At 47.9% G+C, this 19460-nt stretch overlaps 1 protein-coding gene across 8 annotated transcripts in view; it reads left to right on the top strand.

Annotated features, from left to right (window-relative positions):
- PTK2 (protein tyrosine kinase 2) overlaps positions 1–19460 on the top strand; it is a 159294-nt gene that overhangs the window by 106432 nt on the left and 33402 nt on the right. For 5 of the 8 annotated variants that reach the window (XM_034668666.1, XM_034668665.1, XM_034668664.1 and 2 more), the window contains 2 exons: positions 1825–2029; positions 15681–15792. In XM_034668666.1, the coding sequence (XP_034524557.1) occupies positions 1825–2029; positions 15681–15792 (317 nt within the window). Of the gene's footprint in view, positions 1–1824; positions 2030–14626; positions 15150–15680; positions 15793–19460 lie in introns of those variants that run through there. The other 3 variants (XM_034668670.1, XM_034668669.1, XM_034668668.1) reach the window with 3 other exon arrangements.

The raw sequence follows: 19460 nt of genomic DNA, 5'->3' as shown, positions 1-19460 counted from the left end.
TAATTAAAAATAACTTCATATACATCAAGTATGTGTTATTTTTTCTTCTGTTCACTTGGTGTTGGTTTCATCTAGTGCTCTAAGTGATAACAGGTGAAGGAAGGAGCTTTTCGCCAGAGCAGGAAATACTGTGACATGGTTTAGAAAGGGCTCTGGGGTCCGACTAACGTGGCTTCACCTCCCGGGACCTCGCTCATCAGCTGTGTGACCCAGAGAACAAGTTGCTTATCCTGTCAAGGCAATTTCGGTTTTCAACGATTCTAAGATGCCTGTTTCTTCACTTTGTAATTTCTCTGATTCTGGTGTCGTAAATCAGTGGCATTTTGTAGTCGGTGTTCGTTGGGGACATGTCTTACGTGGCTTCCTTGGCCGCACTCATGTGGACTTTGTCTTGTTTATCCCGGCATTAACTTCCTTGTCTGAATGAGTTTGGAAGTGCTCCTTGGTAAGAATAAAATCATTCTAGGAGGTAACAAAGGATGGGGCCATAACTTAGTTGGCAGTATTTTCCCCCATTCTTGGTCATACAAAAATAATGTTGTGTTTTATAATCAGTGGCTTCTTAGATTTGATAAAATACAGTATTTAAAGAAATGTAAGGTATAAGGATAACATGTATAAATTCAAAGTGGGGATGCCAGAAACATATTACGGTCTGGAGAGATGATGCCTGGCGCTGTTGTTGGTAATTATGTCATAATTTCTGGAGAAAAACGCAGAACTAAGGTGTTATTTTTGTCATATACTCTTCACTCTGGAACAACTAGAATTCAGAAAATGTCAGAATGTCGTTCACATTGGTAGGATAACGTGCCTTGCTTCCTCTGAGGCACACCCTGCTGTAGGCACCGAAGACACCGAAGCAAGGTGCCTCTCCTCGCCTCAAGCCCGTGACACGGTGTGCGGGGAGGAGGGGGGCCGCGCCGGGGCTCGCCCCGGGGGTCAGGAGGCACCCACACAGAAAGAGGAGCGCTCGTGCAGAAGAGAAGGAAAGGGGCACGGAGTGTGGGGAGGCTAGCACAAGCAAAGTCGTGTGAGCAGTGTGCGGGGGTGGCAAGGCCTCCAGAGCAGCCCGGGAGAGTGCGGAGCCACCCCCTGTCCCCGCCAGCCCACGCGCTGAGTCCCCAGCCGGAGCATGTGGTCCTCGTTCTCCACCTCAGGCTCTATTTACTTTAAAGTGGGCTTTCAAGTGTTTGCAGATGACACCAAGAAAGCGTGTGGTCTGCAAGGGGGGAGCGTGAGGGAGGGGTCTGTGGGCAGGACCACTGCAGCCCAGGGAGTCCCGAGCTTGCCCGTGGGGACAGGGACCCCCTGACCAACTCGTGCATAAGCCGGATGACAGTGCCTACATGCACCCTAGCCAGGCATGGGCTGCCTCGTTAAAGGAGTCTGAGTATTCCGAAGGCATAAGGCTTAAATTTTAGCATTTTCTATTGTTAGGCCTCAGGTCAGCTGTCGTAATCTTCAGCAGGCTAGACTGCAGTGCGGGGCAAAGTAAAATTCCTTCGGCCCATTTTGAACTGGTTCATTAAACCATGAAGGATCACTGTACCTGGTGGGCCATTTTCTCATATAGTAAACCTCTTAGAAAAACTTGGGGGTTTTTTAGATAATAACTTAGTATTTCAATATTTGCATCACATTTAATTAATATTGCTGTTCTTATTGATAACACCAGAGTTCATTGAATGCTGCTTTATTTAGTCGATTTGTCCAAAATCACACAGCTGGTCCTCTTGTGCCAGCTATGAGGTTACTCCTGAAACATGGGCATTCTTCTCTTCCCACCAAGTTCACAGTTCTGTTTTCATTCCCACTTCACAGGTGTATGTATGTGGGAGATCCTGATGCATGGTGTGAAGCCTTTTCAAGGAGTGAAGAACAATGATGTGATTGGTCGAATTGAGAATGGGGAGAGATTACCAATGCCTCCAAATTGCCCTCCTACCCTCTACAGCCTTATGACGAAATGCTGGGCATATGACCCGAGCAGGCGGCCCCGGTTCACTGAGCTCAAAGCTCAGCTCAGGTAGGAGTGGGGGGAGTGAGGGCCGGGGCTGGGGCAGGCTCATGCGGCTTCTCCCATGAAGTCGTAGCATTTGAGGTCGTTCTGTCAGTGCGGCTAAGGCTAACCTCTCCTCTGGCAAACATAATTATTTATTAATTGGTTTGCATTTATTTATGCCTTGCTAGAATCCTCAGGAGATTATGTCTTAAAATCTTACTAAACTTCAGATTATGATCGGGTCTCTCATCCCTGGACTTCTGACTGAGCATGGCTTCCAAGATCAGGAGAACGTAGTCCCTCGCTGCCCACCCAGTCCCATCTCCCACTCCTTGTCCATCTCCAGCACGCTCCCAACTGCTTACGCTTCTCCCGGCACGGCCACCGCCTCTTACGCGCAGCTGTGCCACCTGCTAACCACCTGTGTGGTCTTCAGAATCCAGCTCAGATGTTATCTCCTTCAGGGGACTGCCCTAGTCGGCCCTGCCCCCAAACAGATAGCCACTCTCGGACACCTTTTCGATGCTTCTGTTTGTTGGAGTCAAAACATCCACATGACCTGTTCAGCTGCCATTTTGTGGCTCCTGCTTTGTGCCAGCCACTGCCAGACCCAAACTTCCAGTAGTTCCCGGTCCCCTGTTAGCATGCTGAGCCCCTCAGAGTGTCTGCACAGAGTTGACCATGCCACCCAGCCTGGAGAGTTTCTCATTTGCACGTCTGAGTCCCCCGCCGGGCTCTAAGCTGTCAGTGGGCATCACTGTGTCTTACTCATTTCTGTGGCCCTGGCGCAGGCACCTAACACATGCTCAACACACAGTTGTTGAATGGAGACTTCATACTGTAATAAATAAGATACTCGTTGTGATACATACACAAGGGGAGCTTTATTGTGTAACCAATACCATGGTTTAATGTGTCTCTATCACCTGTCTTCACACTTCACTGATTCTGTGTGAGATTTTTAAAATTTGGTCTATTTTCGTCTTTTTTCGTAGAAAATTACCAAATATCAAGGTCTGGCCCATCCTTGTCCCCCAGTGCTTGAAGTCTGTCTAGACTGCCTGTAGCCCCACCCCGTCTTCAGGCAACTCAGCTTGCTAGCCACGGCTCCTGCCAAGGAGCATGTTTCACCAAAGAATGAAGGCTGATAGGGAGAGATATAAAAGATTCATCCAGCCAGGAATTACTGGCTAAGCTCCCACTTTATCCTAAGTTAGCTTCTGTGGATTCAAGAGTGAACAAAACACAATCACGCCCCCAGTGCTTGCAGCCCGGTGGAGGAGACAGGGCAGCAGTTCCTCGCCATACAGTGAGCAGCGCACTCTGGAAGGGGGCTCTTCCTGGGGCCCCGTGCTGCGCACCTGCAGGCCTGGTCCCATCCTCTCGGCCCCATAGACAGCTCAGCTCTGCCTTCCACGTGCCAGTCCTTCAGGTGTTTCTAGACAGCTTTCTTGCAGCTGAAAATCTCCAGTTTCTTAATTCTCATACAGCAGTTCATGATACATGCTCTCGCTTACTAGAGCTGGATTTTGAAGGTGCTTTATTTCATGTTTTGCTCTTACATTTTTTTGTTCCTCCTTGATCTTTCCTCAGAATTTGTCAGATTCTGTCCTTGAGATTCCTCCCCTCTCTGACACCAGGTCCATCGTTCCATCTGCCTGCCTCCCAAACACTTCCTTTACCCCCGACCTGCTGCGCCTCTACGGTGGCTCCGTGCCAGGCCACCTCCTTTCTCTCAGTGTGCTTCTGGGGCCGTCCTGACCTCTCACCTCTGTCTGTCCTCAGCTTCCATCCTGCCTTTTCTCACAAGGCCCAGAGCCGCGTTCGCGCTGCTGCTGAGCGTCACGTTCACCCTAAAGCACGTCTGCTGCCCGGCCTCCCAGGCAGCCCCTGACCCCCACCTACGACAGGCTCCAGAGATGCCTTTGCGTTCATCTCCATCTGGGAGTGAGCAGTAATTCCTCACTGCCCCTGGCTGGGCACCCCCTACCCCGCTCCTCCACCTGGACTGTCCATCCATCTGGCATAGCCCCTTAGTGGATCTTCTGACGCATTGCTGTGGACGAGTGGCTCCCTTGCTCAAACAGCCCTCGGTGGGTTCCCGTGACTCCCATGTTAGGTAGAGGCTTCCGGAGTAGATTGAAGATTCCTTCCATTGTGGCCCTAGGGAGCGTTCCGGCCCCTTTCTCACACTGTGGCCACACTGACCCCCTCGGCCTAGAACGCCCCCTTCTCCTTCTGCTGAAATCCTGCCCCATCTTTCTTGGCTCCTTTCACACGCTCTTCCTCTGTGGCCCCACAGCCAACAAGCCTCCACCCTCGGAGTCTCCAGAGCACCTCGTTCTTCTTGTCGTGCTCACGCTACGCTGCCCCAGATGGCTGCACCTGTGTTCAGCCCGTTCCACACACACTGTGAGCAGCACGAGAGCTGAGCCTGGGGCCCGGTCTCGGGGCAAGAGGACTACAGCACCTTTCCTGCCCTCGAGGAGCTCACAGTCTAGTATGTCTCAGCCCTACTAGACTGAGGCTCCTTGAGGGCAGGGATCGTCATACTCGCCTCGGTGCTGTGCGCACCTGCAGGCCAGGGGCCTGCGCATAGTGGGGGCTCCGCGGCCTCTCGCGTTATGGCTTAGTGCGTGAAACCTCACGTCAGTGTTCATTGAAGGACCGCTTCTTTAGGTAAAGTAGTTCCAAGAAATGTCCAAGGTGAATATTTAAAACTAAATATAACGATTTCAAACACACATGCACATGACTACATAATATAGCTAGGCTGTGATTTACGGCTTTCTATTGCATAGTTAGCACAGGCCACTGAGCGTTAATTTGTTCTGTGACTTTCTGTTTCGGTCAGAAGTGGAGTTTGACTTTGCATTTTAAACATGTATAACATGGCTATCAAAGAGGCCAATAAAATTTAACTTTGTAATAGCTTGCTTGGACATTTATATGTAACAGTGTGTCATAGTAATTAAATAGACTCTTTTATTGAGTTTATAAAATTTTTACTATATTGAAGATTGTTTAACAAAGTACTAAATTTCAGATAGTCTTTACCCCAGGTCAGTTAAAAATATTTCCCGAATCCCATTCTCCATGTCTACCTTAAAAGAAAATAATTCAAAAGGACTCAGATCACCATGGGATCCCACGCATCTTCGGGCCATGTTTGTCTGTTATAGTGAGTTGAGAGAAGTGGCTCTCGGGATGAATCTTGTCCAACAGAGTCAGACAACACTTGGGTCAGCCTTCCGTGCGTGGATTTCCAGGACTCCAAGCATCTGTTCTCCTTACGTCCCACTTTCTTATTGATAGGTGTGAACCCACAGAGAAGTACAGGGAGGTGAACCTGCGGGTGGCCTGGTAGCAAGTGTAAATGCCCCCCAGTTGGAACACCTGGAAAACGCCTCGTACCGTGTGCTGCGGCATGCTTGTCCTGTAGGACTGACAGGTTGTAAGAGGGCCTCATGCAGTTTTTGAATGAAAAAGTCGCTCGATCCCTGGGTAATTCAGGTAATTCTTTGGTAGATGCTGTGTCAAGGAAACCAGCATGAACAGCTTTAGTATTTGACCTGTGAAGCTTGTGCTTCTCAGGAGCACAAGTAAGGCTGTCTGTTCTAGCTCAGTCTAGGGAAACAAGTTCAGTTAGCTCGTGCTTTCTTAAATCCTTTTTAGACAAATGAGGGAAGTAAACTAATAAAATTATCAATTTAAAGTTTTATACCATATTTTTAAAACGTATTGACCTACAAAGATGTGAACGTATAAATATGCCAAGAAGTAAACCGCTCTTTGGATCGTCACAAATTGGGCACACACGTGTAAGCAGCATCCGGAATAAGAAAACAACACTGCCACCGCCCCAGAAACCCACCAGATGCCCCTTTCCAATGACTGCTTGCCCTCCGAGGGTAACCGCGACACATGCGTCAGTTCCGCCTGCTTTTGAACTTCATGTAAATGGTACCACTCAGTATGTGCTTATGTGGTTCAGCATTTAGTTGGAGATCATCCACGGTATCGGAGAATTATCCCTCTTTCTCCTTGCTCTGTGGTGTTGTGTTTGTGAATATCCCGTAGTCTATTCATCCGCCTGGCCGAAATTCAGATTCTTTCCACCTCACAGCTGTCAAGGCCACTGCAGTGTCTTTCGATGCGCATAGGTATTTGGGTGTGTATCCAGGAGCTGGCGGGTGTGCCCAGGTGTAGCGTCAGGAGCTGCTGCTGGTTTTCCAGAGCGGACACACCAACTCTGCTCCCAGCAGTGAACAAAAGCCCCAGTTGTTTCAACCACAGTGGTTTGTAAACCTTTGGAAATGATCCGTTGTTTCTAAGCTGACTGTTTTCACATACGAAGGTTAGGTAAAAGAATGTAAGTGGTAAAGAATATCACAGTTTACCTGAGTGTTTCTGTTCTAAAGAACAACAACCTAGTTAAGTAGTGCTTTGAAAGGCGCTCCATGATTGGAGTTGGTCTGTGCCACCGTGCTTTTCAGGAAGACCTTTCAGACCAACACCATGTTCCTTGACAGCCAGGCTCTGCCCTCTGTGGGTGACTTTACTAGTTGTAACACTGAATACCAACACTTAGTACGTGCTTTCCGTTGCCAGGTGTTGTGCCACACGCTTCCCCATGTCACTTTGTCTTAGCCCTCACGGTCCTTGGAGATGTAGGTAGTATTACCACTGCCCGTTCACAGAGGAAGAGACTGAAACTCTGGGGTTAGGCAGCTCACCTGAAGTCCGAGAGCTGGGGCTCACAGCAAGCCCACCTGAGTCCAGGGCCCAGTGGCACGTTCTGGGCCTTGACCTGAGACAGCTAGATGTCCATGTGTGCTCTGTCTTCTGATTGCAACTGGTGAGCAGATTGTTAATGCTTAGTTAAAAAAGGAAAAGAAGGAAGAAAAGATACCAGTATTATAAGGAATTCCTGAAGCTGGTTTTCTTACGTTTGTTTTGGCTATCAGCCAGAGAAAGTCCCCAAAGGGAATGGCAGCATGTCCGGCATTGGCACAGAGGCCCTCACCCGTGGACTTGAAGGGTGACCCGGCTGCCATGCGCTGGCATCCAAGGATTTGTCCTGTTCTTTATGTTTTGTTGTCACCTCTCCAGTGTGCTGCACTTTGCCGCTGTGGCCCTCCAGAGCTGCAGGTGTGGTAGGGCGCCGTTGTGGAAGCTGTCTGTGAGGCTCTGCTGCGGTGACGAGGCCAGCCGTGCCCGTGCGTGCGGGTGGGGTCTGCGGCGTGGGCCTTGGGGGAAGGGGGTTGTTCGTTTGTCCTTTTGAGTTAATATTGTCGTGTTTGCTTTTTAACTTTATCAGGCAGAGCTGGCCTTTGAGAGGCCTGTTTGGTTAGGACGTAGCTTGGAGTGGCTGCAGTCCCAGATTATGACACGTTTTTCACACTCCATCTTAGCATCATTCGCCAGTGAAGTCTCAGAGCTCCTCAGGACACAGACTCTGTGAGGCTGCCAGCACCTTTAGAGGAAGTGGGGGGGCGGGCAGTAACCTGGGAAAGTACAGGCCCAGACAGCACTTGAGTTGGGAGGGATTTAACTTTCTGTTTAGAGTTATGTGTGTTGTGTTATGAAGGTTACAGTTTAAAAAGGAATTTGAAGAGGCTGTGTGACCTTGAGCAAGTGACTTTACCTCCCTGTAGGAGCTGGGTCACACAGCCCTCCCACCATCTGGTTTTCCTTGTTCCGTGAAATGATGTGAAATGCTTCCAACTGTATGTGGCTTGGGGTCGGTGCACACACTGTTACGGCGCCGTAGTAGTAACAACGGGGCTTTTCCTGGAGATCCGGAAGGGACCTGGCAGGCTTGGGGTACAGAAGAATTATCAGTTGCTGTTAAAGGAAAACCTGGTTATTTGAATTCAAAAGTGTTAGCTATCATTATCCAGATACCAAAATACAAAGACAGTTTATAGACACATTATGGAGACACGGATTTTAGATTTGTAGTCTGTGAACAGCATCTTATACAAGTCTTTTTAATCCTTTCTGATTCTTTACTTATCCTGATGTGTGGACTGTGGATTAAAAGCTCTAGGTTTGATGGATGACATGAGTTATTTGTGCTTCTTCTCTCGTATTTTTTTAAGTGGCTATGTATTTGCTTCCAAAATTCCTTTCAAAGGTGGTGTCAGAATTCCTCCTTAGTCATCATACCAGTATTTTTCTTCCCCTTGGTAGCCTGTTGGGTCTAGATATTATCTAGAAGAGTAATTGGTTTCTCGGTTAGTCCTATAGACGTTTTAAAACGTTCACGGCATCTGGGGGCGCCTGGCTGGCGCAGTCAGAAGAGCATAAGACTCTTGATCTTGGTGTCATGTTGGGTGTAGAGATTACTTAAATTAATCTTTAGAAACTTTAAATAAAAAATTATAAAAAACATTCACGGCATCTGAACTTCAAGGGTTTTTTGGTCCTTAGCGTTACCAATAATTAAAAGTAAAGAGTAAATTGAAATTTAATAGTAATTTGATATAACATTTGCATTCTTTCCACTAGGAGTTATGTCTTCACTGTTTACATGAGGATCCTTCTGACCTGTCATTGGCTCCCACCCACGCATAGGTGTTCCCGGCTTTTCCATGTGTGTCTGTATTATTACACCTTCACAGTTTGGGTTTGTGTGAACAGGTGTCCAGGGAGATTTAAACATGCATTTCATAAAAATTAGTCCTTTGCACTTACATGGCCTCACACTTCATTTTCACATGTATTGCCTTCTTTGACTTCATAGCAGTTCTTAAGAATGAGTTATTATTACCCTTTTCACTGAAGGAGCCTGAGGCTCAGAAAAGTCCTATGACTCGCCCTGGATTGTGCAACTGACAGGGTGCCCCCTCCACCCCGGCCCCAGCCTTCTGTATTTCCCCTCGCAGTGTTCTCCTCCCCTCACTTGTCCTACCTTTAAAAAGATGCCTCTGGCCAGATGTCGTCGACATGTCCATCATCCATGTATTTACAATCGGAGCCCACGTGAAAACCCTGACAGTTACCCTAGTAGCCACCAGAATCCCTTCCCTTCAGTTCTCTTTCTGCGACCAGTTTTGTTTTCTCTGCATCTCTTCTTCCTTCCCCTTCACTGGATTTTGTCTCCATGGTTATTATCCTCAAAAACATGAGGGGAGAGTGGAGTAGCCATCTCCCTTACCCTCTGGACAGCTAAGGGCTGGTGGCTGCACATGGCTCCCCTCGACTTCAGGTCACCAAGGGACAAGGAACTGTGGCTGGATGGAGGGATGTAGGAAACAAATGGAGAAACACTGGCCTCGTACCACTTGCAAGTAAACATGTACCTGTGGCCTGGCCAGGAGGGAAGCAGAAACACTGGGTGCTCGGGCCGTCGGTGCTTGGCCGAGCGTTTGGCACTGGGAAGCCAGCAGCCTCTCTGCTGCACCTCTTTCTCCCTCTAAGCCCCAAATCTGCATTTTAGCAATACTTTTTGCATTATAATTTTAGTGATTGCTCTAGAGATTACAGTACGCATGTTTAACTTTTCCCCATCTACTTAGAGTTAACAACTGTGCTGTGCTTACAGTGTCAGGTTCTTGCAGCCGAGAAGGTCCCTTTGCCACCACCTCAGTCCTTTATGCTCTACATGTCATATAGGTTACATTCGTGTATGTTAGTAATCTCACAAAATAAGATTCTTTGTGTGTGTTTTAAATAGTACTCTACTGGGGCGCCTGGGTGGCACAGCGGTTAAGCGTCTGCCTTCGGCTCAGGGCGTGATCCCGGCGTTCCGGGAATCGAGCCCCACATCAGGCTCCTCTGCTATGAGCCTGCTTCTTCCTCTCCCACTCCCCCTGCTTGTGTTCCCTCTCTCGCTGGCTGTCTCTATCTCTGTCGAATAAATAAATAAAATCTTTAAAAAAAAATAAAAAAAATAAAAAATAAATAAATAAATAGTACTCTACAGAAAGTAAAGAAACAGTCCTTCCTATTTAACCCCGCGCAGCACTCTTCATTCTTCCTTAAAGAGGCTTTTTCTGTTCCCATTCACCCAGAGAACTTGTTGAGCATTTTCTGTGTTCATCTGTTGGTAGTGAATTCCATTAGTTTTTTGGGGTTCTTATCTGAAGATCAGTTGAACTTAATTTCCCTGGAACAGAGTTCCAAATTGACGGTGGTGCTGTATTTTTTTCTTTCGGCCCTTTAAAGCTATTTTTCCACTGACCTCTATTATTTCTAATAAGAAGTCACTGGCCTTTCGAATCATTGTTCCTCCGTCCGTGCTTTGTCATTTTTTACTGGCTGCTTGCATGGTTTTCTCTTTGTCTTTGAATGTTAGCAGTTTAGCTGGGATGTGTTGGGTGTGGTTTTCTTTGAATTGGTCATACCTGGGGTTCACTGACCCTCTTGAGTCTGTAACTATATGTCTTTCACAGTTCCCTGCTCAGGTATTTTTCTACTCCATTTTCTTCTAAAATTTCAGTTCCATGTGTGTTAAGCCTTTTGATAGTGTCCTTCAGGTCCCGGGGCTCTGTTCTTTTTCTTTTCTTCCAGTCTTTTTCCCAATTCTTTCAGGTTGGACGATTCTGATCGATCTGTCTTCAGGTTCCCTGTTTTGTCACGTCCATCCTACCAATCATCTGATTCTGTGGAGATTTTATTTCAACTATATTTTTCATTATAGTGAGTTTTCATTTGGCTCTTTCTTAAAGTCTCTATTTCTTTGCTAACATTTCTCATCTTTCCATTGATTATGAACAGATTTTTCTTTATGTCCTTGAATATACTACTCTTTCAAGGCCCTGCCTGCTAATTCCAACTTCTGAGCCATCTTTGGAGTCACCTCCTTTACATTGTTTTTTCCTCATGAGAATGGATCACGTCTTCATGTTTGTTTATCGAGTAATTTTAGATTATGTCCTGGACATTGTGAATGATGGATTGCAGAAACTTTGGATTCAGTTAGATTCCTCTGAAGAATGGTTTGTTTGTTTTAGCAGGCAGTTAACTTGGCTGGTCTCAAATCACAGATTCTCTCCCCATGCTGTGGGCAGCAGCCCACATCTCAATTCAGTTCTTTTCACCTTAGCTAGGCTGCTTGGAGCCTGTCCTGTGTGTGCATGGTTCCAGATTCCACTAGAGATTTGGGCAGATTTTATAAGACTAGGGTCTGCTGTCTGGTGAATGGCCATTTAAAAATGGGGACTCCTCCGGGCCCCCTCGCCCTCGGTGCCAGCCCCGCCTCAGAGCCCGGCTGCTGTGGGTTGGTCTCCTGTTCAGTCACAGGGTTGCTTCCTGTGTCATTGTCCGTAGTTGCTATCTGCCAGAGGGTTCGTGAAATAGTTGCTATGCAGACTTGCCAGAAATAGAAAGAGGTCACTATTTTTAAAGAAAGACTTTAGTAGAAATCACATTTTTTAAAAATAATTTTGAGGGGCGCCTGGGTGGCACAGCGGTTAAGCGTCTGCCTTCGGCTCAGGGTGTGATCCCGGCGTTATGGGATCGAGCCCCACATCAGGCTCCTCCACTATGAGCCTGCTTCTTCCTCTCCCACTCCCCCTTTGTGTTCCCTCTCTCGCTGGCTATCTCTATCTCTGTCAAATAAATAAATAAATAAAATCTTTAAAAAAAATAAAAAATAAAAAAAAAAAATAAAAATAAAAATAAAAATAATTTTGAGATGGGCAGCGCCACAACCAAACAAAAGTGCATTATTTTCTGCAGTTTGAGATACATAGAAGAGAAATGCAGTTTTGGTGCATTCATGAAACTAGACGTCCAGTCCGCTCTGCCCATTTGTAAGAGAAAAAGAGGCATATGCTGTGGTTCTGCATTTAGCCACAGGTCAGCCACTTACAGATATGCCATCCGCGACTGCATCTCAAGGCTCCAGACTTGTTTTCTGCAAAGATATCAGGCGGGGTTTTTTGTTTAAAGGTCAGTTCCATTCCTTTGTGGTGAGGCAATGTTGGGTAATTATAAGAGATCATGTTTCAAAACTGGTATTCCCGAGAACTTGCCAAAACGATCTCTTTCCCTCTTGGCTTTTTTCCCTCCCAATTTCTTGCTGCTCTTTCTCTGGATGTTTTCCAGGTTCGCCTAAGTAGTCTATAAAGCCAGGCTGATTTTGTGATGTTTAGGTGAATAAAGTCCAATCTTTAAGAAAACGTTATTCGAGCAAAGAGTATTTCTTATATTTAAAAGAAGAAACGGTTTGTAGTTTCAGAGAAAAGAACGGTAGTGCATCACTCACAGGGGAAATGCCACAGAAACGAGTCAGAGAAAATCTCCTTTCTTTCCTAGTAGTAAAAGTCAGGTTAAAGTACGGAGCTAACTAACATTTACTTCAAAGCTTTACTGGTTTTTCCACATACTTTATTTCCCACACTAACGATGAGTAGGGTGGACAGTATTATTCTCATCTCTGAATGAGCAAACACGTTGGAATAGGCAAGGCGGCGTGCCCCACGGAAGCCGGCAGACGTGCGGCTTCTAGCTTGTTGCCCACAGCTTGGATGGCTCGATCATCAGCCACTCAGACCGATTGCCCTTTTCCACTCTAAAGCTGGTCTGGGTTGAAGATTTGTTTTTGCATCTTAGCTCAGTGCTGGAAACGAGGAACCTATTTAGACCCCTTTCTTACTTTCCGTGAAAATACCTTAGAAGTGAGATCACATTTTGTCGCTCCAGAACGGAAATTTCATCAGACCTCTCCATGCTAGCTGGTGGAGGGCGTGAGAGCAAGTTTTCCTGGAAGCGCTGCAGGCCCAGAGAACAGTCAGCAACCTCTACGCACGCTGCGTCCTTGTGCTCCGAAGCGATGACTTTGATGACTGTTTCTATTGACGTGAGGGAAGTGAGGAAAAAAAGAAACACTACATAGGGTCCTGGTTTCCCCTTTCACGTGCCTCACTAGATGGGACTGGTGGGTGAACAGAGGCAGGGTGGCCACGTGTTCTAATGTCTGGACAGGAGAAGCCCGAGCTTTCACTTGGAAGTAGGCTCATCTGGTTTTAAGTTTGAGACCTAGAAACTGCCGTCCCAGGAGAAACCATGGCGGCTCATTGCCAGCTCACATCAGGCAGCCGGACTCTTTCACATGGAATGTATTGCTACTAAAAATATTTGCAGTTTGGGAAAGTATGTTTAAATTTGACCTCCTTGACCCTCTGCACATTCTAGTTTATTGCTCTGGGTTCTGCAGCAGCTTTAAAGAGAAAAGTTCAGAAATGTCTCCATGTGCACTCGTACTCCATGTATGGAATAGTCCTCCCATTGTAAAAACAGATCTTTTATGAGTTATTTATACTCCTGACTGCTCTGAGCAACAAATGATGGTTTCTCAGAAGCATTTTATCATGTTATTTTTGGTATGAGAACCAAGTACTGAGATCAAAGTACTCCCATCCCCGTTACCACTGTTCTGCCAGGGGCACGACTGGCAGGTTCAGGGAGAGATCGGTGCCTGTCGTATTTACACGGGGAAGTTGGATCCTAGCCGGACAGCGGCAGGACGCCAACAGTCTAAACCCCACAGAGCTGCGAAATGGCATACATGGTTATGTGATAGAAGGCTGCCCTGAAGGACTTGGACAGTAAATTCAGTAGGTCGGAGAGCAGGGAAGAGGGACTATGGGTGGAAGAACCAGGGTGGATGGAGCCCAAGAGGGCCTTCTGTGGCGAGGGACCTCACGGGACGTTTTGGAGGTCTTCATGGGGAACAGACCTTAGGATCAGGGTGGCCATTTCACAGAACAATCCTTGTGACATAAACTGCCTTAATGGGACCTATTTAAAATGCAGTTCCCATTGCGTCAAAGAGGATGTCACACTTGACCTTCTCAGAGCTTGCCTGTTTTTCAGTTGTTCAAGAAGTTGATAAAAAGGACCAATTCCTTGATTTTTTTTGGTCTTGATTTTTATGGATTTTTCAGTTGTTAAAGCTATAAGATGTTTGGAAATTTCGACCCCAGGTCTATTATTCAGGGCCCTAAATGAGAGCAGAGTGCAGCAAAACTGAGCAGGGGCAGGTCCTCTCTCAGGCCAGTGATCTCAGATGGACTCCTGCACCCAGTGTCCATCTCGAAGAAAGTGGCCTGCAGTCCTTCCCTGTTGACCGTGAAGTAGGCTTGGTGACGGCTCTTGCTGGCTACTCAGCAGGTTGACTCTGCTGGTTGTGGCTTCACTCTGCTATCACCTGTCATTGTTAATGCGCACAGCAGTGCTCTGGCACTTGCACTAACTCGGGGCGTGAGAGTGGCTCTCGGGTCGCCGCTCTCAGCCCAGTGGGAGCAGAAGGCAAGCAGACGGTGCACTGTGACTGGAGTCCCCATCCCTGGGGCCCGGGCCCCGGGGCCCAGCAGTGCTGGCTCCATGCGCCCCTTGCCAGTCTGGAGCGTGGGACTGATTCCTGAGCCTTGTCAAGGTGCCGTGTTCCTTTGGAAGCTGGGATCGTCCCCTGGAGCACGAAGAAAACCAAACTCCTATTTTCAGGAGGGAGTAGAATCTTTTGGCTGAAAGCTTTCCTCTTAAAACGCTAATGTCATCACGGGGGAAAACATTGCTGTGCCTTTAAAAGAAAAAAAAAAAGAAAGACCCGTACATCTGTAGTAATGGTTTGCTGACTCAGAGCAATTACGAAGGGGTTTGTCCGTCCTTCCCTGACTTCAAGGTGGCTGCAGGAGTTAGCTGGTGGGAGAAGGCGCCCGCCCGGCCTCCAGTCAGGCAGGAATGCCTTTCTGAAACAGTTGAGCACATTCCCAGATTAGAAAGGGTCTGCTGCAGCTGACCTCACTCTTTCATGAGTAATTCTGGGTGGTTATTGACGGCGCTCCACCCGGAGGCTCGGAACCCTGAATGAGCCTCATTCCCAGAGGCCGAGCGAGGGCTGGCGGCGGGCAGGAGAGAGCCGCGGCCGCAGTGAGGACCAGGGTGCGGGGACCTGCCGCCCGCAGAGCCCCCGGGGTCCCACGGCGGGGGCCCGCTCTGGCTGCGTTCCGGGTGGTTGACGGGATGGCAGGCGGCCAAGACTGACGAGCCGCGCAGCAGTCCCCGAGGAGTGGTCCCTGCGCAGCGGTCCCGGAGGAGCAGCGGCTGCGGGGCCCGGCAGGGCGGCAGGTAGCCTCTGCGCCCCCACAGCGGTGAGGAGCGGTGGCCAGCTGCCTGTGTCCCCATTTTCCCGGTGAGATACAGCGCTGGCCAGGCTGAAAGTTAGGGAGATGGTAGTGAGCAGGGTAGGGAGGTTATTGGCCAGATTGCGAATTTGTCACCCAGCGTGCAGATGTGATCACAGGACGTGTGGGGGCCTGTGTGCGCGTGAGGAGCCCGTCCGGGAACTTGGCCGTGCTTGACGAAACCTTGCTTGGGATTTCTCAGGGCAGTTCTGTTCTGCTCAAAATAAACGTGGTGTACAAACATCTTCCCTGTACAACCCCACGCCCCCCACCCGTCTTTGATTTTCCACAAGCTCTCCTTGTCTTCCCAGCTGTCCTTTTCTTACCTGCGGCTGTGCTGAAAACGGACTTGCCACTTGGGACTGAGGCTGTTCTAGAGTCATCGTGTGCAGAGTTAAGAAATCTGATCCGCTCTCCCCTTCCTTACTGTTGTCCTCTAGCTACCAGCTGCTGCTGCTCAGACAAGCCCGGGTGGGGTCTGGTGTGTGCTCGCTCACTCTGGCTGTCAGCTCCCCTTAAACCATGTATTGTCTCTCTAGCACAATCCTGGAGGAGGAGAAGGTTCAGCAAGAAGAACGGATGAGGATGGAGTCCAGAAGACAGGTCACAGTGTCCTGGGACTCCGGAGGGCCCGACGAAGCGCCACCCAAGGTATCGAAGGCCCCTACCCCAACTTTGGCATTACTCCTGCTAACTTTTGAGGTGGATGGTGTAGGCAGCTGCTGTGTGTGGGGAAGGAGCCAAGCATCAGGTGGTTCTCGGAGTCGTTGTCACAGCCCCGATGTTCCTGCTCGTTTGTCCTGCATGTTACCCTCACGTGCGCTCACTTCCTAATTTGTACTTCAGCTGTCGGCTGGTGTCAGACTCAGGCCGTTAGATTAGGTGGGTGGTAAAAAAGCTCTCCCTCTGCTCCCCACCCCCCAGCCTCAGACTTCATTGAGCATGCCAGGTGTGGATGAGGGTTTTCCTTTGTTGCTTGTCAGGGACCTTGCTGAGGATCCAGTCAGGACGAAAACCTCAGATGGGCTAAAACCAGCCCCCTGAATGCTTTACATTTTGCTCTATTTTGAATTGAGTCAAATTGCACCTAATCCCATTCCTTTTGGGTTGGGCTTGGGTGAGTGCCTTGTGCATTCTCTGCCTGTCTGCTGTCTGTGGCTGGCTTCTAGGTGTGGGAACTGGAGGCACATTGCATTTGTGTGTTAAGATCTGCTGGCCACACCCCCAGGCCTTGCCTGTCCACCATCTCCACATCCTCGACCTCTGGGAGGTGGCCAGAGCCTTCCCCTGTTGCTCGGCCACACTGTGGCTGAGGTTTTGGACATAGTTGGCCCTTAAACATTCTCATGAGATTAAGAATTCTTGATACACCTTTTGCTTTTGACAGAGTGGTATTTTCACACAGTGGCTTACTTGCCATGAATAATCCAGTTTAGGACATTTTCTGGAATGTAAATAGGTAATAGGCTTTACCTACTAATTAATGTGCTAAAGATGGGTTAAGAAGCTGACAGTTCTTCATCTTCTTCTTGAAAAATGTTCAGAGGTCTATTAGCACAAAGTACTATTTAAATATTATACCTATTTTTTTTTATGATGCCTGAAAGCTTGTATTTTCTTGGTCAGTATTTTCAACTGTGTAATAATAAAGATTATCACACATTTAAGGTGACTGACACAGTTCTTCAGAATTTTAGAGTGAAGGGTTCCCTAGTCCAGCCTCCTGAACAGGTAGAAAAACTGAGGCCCAGAGGAGGAGGGCCATGCCATCTGTCGACTGGTGTTCCTTTGAGTGAGTTAGTGATAAAACCAGTACGCTTCTGCATGTCCTGGTAAAAGAACCATAAACCCTTAGTTACCCACAGAAAAACTGAGAGAACTGAGAGCCCCTCGTCCCCACATGACAGGCCCTTCACTTTGTGTATACATGTTTTCCCATTCCTTAACTCGGGAGCAACGGGACAGTGCTCTGGGCCTGGGAGGTGGGAGAGTCTTAAAGCTAGTTCCTCGGGCCTGGGGGCCAAATGAATCTCTTCCCAGGGGCTCTGTTGACTGGGCAGTCCCCCCGCCCGTTCCCAGCCTCACTCTGCACACTCTGAAGGGTGTTAACATCCCTACCCCTCTGGGGTGTGGTGTGGGTGGCGGGAGGTCCTGCATCTGCGGCCCTTGAGGGGGTCAGGGAGGCGTCAGGTGCTGCAGGCACTTGGTCGTGATCACACACCTTGCAGCACTCCCGCAAAACCCACAGAATTAAAGAACTTCGTCCACCTCCGCGTTCTCCTATATCTCAGTCTGTAGGATGTTTAATAATTTTCATTTGGCTAAACTTTAGAAGCTGTAGTATGAGATTAGGCTCTTTCTGTTTTAGCAACAAAGACATTTTTTTCTGGTTTTGAGATGTTTTCAGAGTGCCTATTTTGAGGCTCTTCTCTATGATCGGAGATTGTTCTGCCCTTTATAATGGGTCAGCAAACTATACCCCACTGCCTGCTTTTGTAATTAGAGTTTATTGGAATGAATTGCACGCTTCGTTTGTGTCTTGTCCCTGGCTGGTTTCAGCCTGCAGCAGGGTCGAGCAGTCGGTCAGAGTGTGGCTGCACAGATTAAAATACTCGCTCTTTGACACTTGGAGGAGAAGGTTGACAACCCGTGGATTCAAAGTTTTTGTGGCTAGAAAATCATCTACACTAGTTGAAAAAGACAGATGCTTGCTGAGTATGAACAGATACACTAATTATTTGGCTCCCTTGCCAATCAGAATCAGGTCTGGATGCAGTTTTTCCCTTCTCTGTGGTGGTTCTTAGAATCACACTCTGCTTTTATGGTCAGTGTATTTGACCCTTCTGCAAGTGCGTCCCTTGTCTCCAGGGGGCTGGCCCAGCATTGCATCCTGGAGTCTCCTCCACCTGTGAAGTGGGAACTCTGCAGTCTCGTCAATCTTTATCGTGCTGACTCTGCTGTCTTTGGACGACAACTTCCACTCTAGTTTCCTCAGTTCATGTAACATCTTGGGTTTTTGTAGATGAATGTTGTGTACTGATAAAACTTGTAATGGTTAGTTTTTTAAAGTGAAATACTTTTCTCTCCCACATTCAAGATTCAGAATTACAAAATTAAAAGCTTAGTCTGCCTTCAGCTCAGGTCATGATCCCAGGGTCCTGGGATTGAGTCCCACATCAGGCTCCCTGCTCAGTGGGGAGCCTGCTTCTCTCTCTCCCTCTGCTGCTCCCCCTGCTTGTGCTCTCTCACTCTCTCTCTCTCTGTCAAATAAAGAGAGAAAATCTTTTTAAAAAAATTAAAATCTTAGTTATAAGACGTAATGGCAAAAGTAGTATAACCGCAAAGCTAATTATTAACAACATGTTCCCAGTTTCTTCATCCCAGTTTCTTCATCCCAGTTATTGTCACACAATAACAATCTGCAGAGAAGTTTGCCCAAGAGGAGTGCAGCCTGGGTCATTTTGTTGCTGCGAGTTGTCCTGCATGTCCGCATTACATCAGTGGAGAGCCTCTGGCTAAAAACACCCTTTTCGGCAGTTTTCAAAATGTATTTCTTGGACCTCTGGGTCCCCAAGACCATTTCAGAGGGTCGTGAGAGCAAAACCCATTTCATAATAATGTCCACGTGTCATTGGCCTCATCCACTCTGCTGACATTTGCAGTCCTGTTGCAGACATAGCAGTGGACCAAGCCGCGGTCACTTTGGCACACGCCAGGGCAATGGTGCCATACCGTGCTGGTCACCACTATATTCTTCACCCCTGTGCTCACGCAAGAAGGAGACGCCAGGTGCTGAAGAATGACCTTGATGAAGCAGTCACAGGTCTTCTGTGGGAGGAAACAGCAAGTACAGGGAAGGTGCTTGCTGTGTGGCCGAGTTGCGGAACTAACCACTTTTCTCATGGAAAACCAGTTTTTCTTGAAAGTAGAGTGGTCAGACACTGGTGGTTCAGAGTTGTGCATTTGGTAGATAGACATTTTCTCAAAAAAGAAAGAAGTCATCAAGGAGGATAACTGATAGTGTTTATTGTTGATAAAATTTGAGTTTTCAAGCAAAAATTAGAATTTTGGAAAACATCCATCATCATGACCTTGACAAGCTTCCCAATTCTGAGATTTTCCTGATGAGCTCGGAGTGATATGAATAAATGTGATTTTTCCACGTGTCTATTGAAACGGGTCGGCATTGCGAAGGTCTGCACACCTCAGCGCCTCGTATTTTCCAGATGATCGCTGCAGGACGTCACAGAATGACACGCGGGTAGAAGATCCATTCACAGTACAAGACGGAGTCGTGGGTCTTCACATCACTGATAATG

Source organism: Ailuropoda melanoleuca, chromosome 9 (assembly GCF_002007445.2).
Source record: "Ailuropoda melanoleuca isolate Jingjing chromosome 9, ASM200744v2, whole genome shotgun sequence".
Lineage (NCBI taxonomy): Eukaryota > Metazoa > Chordata > Mammalia > Carnivora > Ursidae > Ailuropoda > Ailuropoda melanoleuca.
The sequence above is the reverse complement of the archived record's forward strand: the minus strand, read 5'-3'. Positions and strand labels throughout refer to the sequence as shown.